This window comes from Eptatretus burgeri, chromosome 8 (genome assembly GCF_056783735.1).
Source record: "Eptatretus burgeri isolate ZD-2024b chromosome 8, Ebu_testis_v1, whole genome shotgun sequence".
NCBI classification, from domain to species: Eukaryota; Metazoa; Chordata; class Myxini; order Myxiniformes; family Myxinidae; genus Eptatretus; species Eptatretus burgeri.
The window spans coordinates 32,190,373-32,195,037 of record NC_140968.1 but is presented as its reverse complement, the minus strand read 5'-3'; the positions used below and the strand labels follow the sequence as shown (position 1 = coordinate 32,195,037).

Genomic DNA, 4,665 nt, shown 5'->3' with positions numbered 1-4,665 from the left:
TGGTTCATGGAGCCAAATTCTGCTTGTAGAACGATACAGTGGTGATTTTTATTCGTATTTTTAGTGTTGTGCCTAATACTTTACCAAAATTACTGGGACAGCACACTTAAACTTTCAACAACCTCTCCATACCAGTGGAGGCATATTTCCCCCACACAAAAAAGCAGCAGTGCACACTTTATCAAGGTGTACAGCAGGTATGGAGACTCGGCTGCAATCGAGGTTCTCGGAGGTAAACTGCTGACTGACCTTCAATATAAAATGGTTATTAGGTGGCAAAGGATCGTGACATTTTTAACAAATAACAAAGGTCTTCCCAAGTCGACAGATTTATTTATTTATTTAAATATAAGAAGTCGAAGCTCCTGCAAAAGTAAACAAAATGTCCTTGGGCAATGGAAGACAACGGGTCACACCAATATTGAAAAAGGAACAAGCAAGCTGAGGTTATTGGCAGATCAGATCAGAAGAATCTTTAAATGTGGAGTGTCATGATTCAAGGCATTTGTTTTTCGAAATATTAAGCAGCAGGTGATTTGCACAAGATTTCAATTTGAGGAGAAATGTTTGGCCTTTGATCTTGGATGCATCAGTGAGTGGAGTCAAGGAACATTTTGCTTTTGATTAATCAGGTATCCAACCCAGAGGAGATTGTTGAGAGCGAAACAAGAGCATGCTGTCATACTTGTCATCTCTAAAAATATACGATTACAGTATATAATCATCACATAATCGCAAATGTAAACGATTTTGTTTTTCGGTGTTAGTCTGTTTTATCCATGATTGTAACTATGATCCATGAGATGTCACAACTGCAGCATTAATCCACTAAACAGTTCAATAACCAGTTGCAACGTTTTATACAATGCTAATCCAATCAAGCCAGGCTTTTCAAAAACATTATGCAGATACAGAAAGGAAAACACATTTAATATTTGACCCCCACCACTGTCCAATAATTGATTCATACAGCACATAAACCATTAACAGCAAAAATCCAACATCCCCACCCATACCCCATCCTTATCCCATCCTTACGTCACATCTGTTTTGAAAGCCAGCGAGTAGATGCACATGGTCACAGCGCCCCCACCAGCCAATGCCACGAAACCTAGAAGAGGAATGAGCTGTGGGTGGGGATCATAGAGATGAGCCAGGAGAACATACAGGTAAAGACGGTTTACATTAGTCAAGTCAAAACAAAATATTTCAAGTTATGATGAGACAGAGAGAGAGACAGAGACATATTGGGACCATATTCTGTGCAGAGCGTTGGTGCTGCTTCAGCAGTTTCCTTGGCTATTGGGCACAATCCTGGATGGGTCGCTACTCCGACACAGTAAACCAGCATGCTGGCACTCATTTTACCGACCTTGGAAGGATGACAGGCCGAGTTAACCCCACCTGGTATTAATTCAACAGATGAGCAGGATTTGAACTTAGGACCCCAGGATCCAAAGCCCACCACCCTAACCATTAAGCCAACACCAGGCTTATACAATAAGGCAATACAATATATTTTGTTTTTAGATCCGAGCATGTGTTTCTGAAAAAGTTTGAGTACTGGGATCCAATTGTCAGGAACACCAACACCTAACGCACACTCCGAAAAGAGGCACAGCAAGATCCAGGTGACTGACCAAATATTTGGCTCCCCTCGAGGAAATGAAAAACTGTTACTTTTATTTACACTACAATAACAGAGGTTTGTTGCGTTTTGGATTGTCTACATTTTCCTCACAATGAAGAAAACAAGAAAGATGTCATGCAGAGCAATATACTTCCAAAATCCCCAAAACAAATTTGACCTTAAAAATAATTGGTGGCTGATTTCAAGGCAGAATATCTGATATGCAAATGCTCTTCAAATTCCAATCAATCGAATGAAAATTGAGGATTTTAGAAATCAAACCGAAGATGTTGACTTTTGGCCTACGTTGACTTTTTGAAGATCGTTTTAAAATTGCGACCTGTTGTCAATTCACATACGGACAGAATCACAGACCAGACCAACCAATATACAGTGCTTACGAATCTTCGACGTCACAAGTAATAATGCAAAATACATTTACAGAGGAATCTTTATCAGGTACCATGACAAACAAAATGCACAGCTTAGGTTTTTGTCTGTCTGTCTGTCTGTCTCTCTCCAATCATCTCTCCAACCCCTCCTAATACAGTGAATCAAGGTGTATCGGGAATAAATTATTTGAACACAATAACAAGACTCAATCTTGCTTTGACAAACTGCTCAAAATTTTCTGAGACATAGGTCAACCGATTCCAGTTGGAATGTTCTGTTGCATGTTTCGCATGCAGTTATCGATCAGATCTTGATAATTTATCATATTATAAATAAACGAGGTTTGCCGGACACATGTCATTGTTGTCTGACGTACAATTGTTTTGCTGGAAACAACTTCTGAGCCACCTTTCAGATGGCTTTGTGTGCACTATATACCTCCTTCTTCTTCTTCAACAACTTCAATACAGATGCCATGCTCCTGAAGGATTTGCTGCAACTGCGTCAGATATTCTGGGGAGAGATGCAGCCATCAGGCACCGAAAGGACTATACATGGTATTCACAATATCTTCATATAACGATATCCACCACATCTTTACACAATGATAAATGACATATACAATGACCATCAGGCAAATTGATTCACTTACAACTCGAAGCTCCTGAGAACAAGAAGTAATTAATTATCATAATTGATACAATAATAAAAGTATAGCTCACCGCACGGTTTGACCACCAGGGTGGAGTTGTTGCAGTGTATGGACAGTGTGTTGCTTCGGTGCGAGTTCTTCAATGTCATGCTGGCCGCACCCACTTTATAAGACCACGAACTGGTGTGTTGTGTAGCACGTACACATAAATACGTCAGGGTCACATGCGATAACGCCCATTGTTATTGGTCCCTCGGGGTGGTTCCTCAACTCGATAATCGTCATTTCTGATCAACCTTTCCCTCCAATCACCAGCAGCCACAAAGTTCCTCGAAACCCCTCCATTTTCTACCTCAACTCGATATAACCACTTCCCCTTTTTTTCTTGGGAAGAATTTAAAAAAAAAAAAAAAAAAAAAGGTTGTGGTCCCTGTTGCCACACAACAAGAAGTCCTTGTAAATAAAATGAAGATATCGATCGACATTAATTACCCCCTTATATCTGTCATTGTCTGACAGGACTGTGCAGAGGTAGTGTACTTACCTTTGATCTGCAGAGTAGGGTTTGATTCCAAACCTGAATATAAACTGTCGGATGAGTGATTCACAGGCAAAGTGTGACATCCCTTGGATGGACGTTAAGCTAGGTATCCCATCTGCTTATTGCATTAGTTGCTAAACATTAAAGATCCCATGGTGTCCTTCACAAAGAGTAGTGGAGGTATGATCAGCACACTGAACCAATTACAAATTCCTGTTCTGACTACCCCTGGGAAGGCAACAGCAAACGCACCCAGTGTAATCCTGCTGTGGCAGCACCGCCACAGCTCTCAGGCACACCACTGCCCATATCTGCCACTATCCTCTTCTGTCTCGTGTTATGAACACTCCGTGCTGTTCCATTCTCGAGGTTTTGGGGCAGTACAGTCCAGTATTATGTCGACTGTAGAGTATGGGTAGTTTTGTAACCGCATAATAGCTTGCACAATCTATATCTCACTACAAATCGCACAACGTCGGATTTATTTCATGTGTGCTCCCCTTTCAAACACTCCCCTCGGGGATTCCACGATTTCTATCCTCGTTCTTCTTCCCCTTCTCTACTCCCTGTAGGAATTAACATGCATCTCCTTAGTCTTCCACCATCCTTGGTGGGACCTCACTCACTCCTCCAATAAAGTGTGCTCTCCCACTCCTCCACCTCGCACAAAATAAATTGCCTTTGCCCTTTTCATACTTTGATTATATCACACCTGTTATTCTCACCTGCCCTGGAAATTGTAGCGTGTCTATTTTACTCCTGCTCAAAATGGCAAACTCTCCTCGATGTTACCCTCACCCTCTCTCTTCCACAGAAAATCCACATACTCTTCCTTTCGCGTCCATCTAAGCAAATGAAAATCCAGGTGACCATTTCACACTGCTCTTGTTGTGCAGCGATTAAAAGTAATGTCCCCTCTTCTGTCTCCCCTCTTGGAATTGATTAGCCATTATAGTCAGCCAGCACCACTTAGTTACACACGATACTTCCTTTCCCACAAGCCCTCCTCCCATGATATTGGCACACCTCCCTCTTCCTGTTTACCACACCTCTTGTTGGATTTGGCAGCCACTGTACCTCCGTGTATGAACGCCAACAGCCTCATCATCTGTATATTACGTCATGCAAGAATTGCAACGTTTTTGAGCCCTGCCCCTGCAAGGTCCAAATAATCCCTCTCCCCCCTCCCTTAACTTTTGTCCTTCCTCCCTAAATCCCATCTCTTTTCACATCAGTTTTGTTTTTCTCAATTCCCCTTCCTGACTCATTTTGCATTTTACTCAGTATAGTATATTGTTTGGTGAAAATGAAGATGCTTGTGAGTGATGGATTTTGGAAATATTTGTTCAAATGAATGGATTATTGAAGCACAATAGTTTGGGAAATATCCAATTGTATGATTCAAACCTCCAAGAACTCTTGCTACATCAGACCAGGATTGCTGCAGCC

General features: G+C 41.5%; 1 protein-coding gene across 1 annotated transcript in view; it reads right to left on the bottom strand.

The window, feature by feature from the left end:
• Positions 1–3,003, bottom strand: part of COXFA4L3 (cytochrome c oxidase associated subunit FA4L3) — an 8,570-nt gene extending 5,567 nt beyond the window's left edge. Inside the window, exons 1-3 of the mRNA XM_085891420.1 lie at positions 2,746–3,003; positions 2,462–2,536; positions 1,039–1,127 (exon numbers count right to left, since the gene is read on the bottom strand). Of these exons, the coding sequence (XP_085747546.1) occupies positions 1,039–1,127; positions 2,462–2,500 (128 nt within the window). The 5' untranslated portion in view covers positions 2,501–2,536; positions 2,746–3,003. The remainder of the gene's footprint in view (positions 1–1,038; positions 1,128–2,461; positions 2,537–2,745) is intronic.
• Between the last annotated feature and the right edge of the window lie 1,662 nt (positions 3,004–4,665).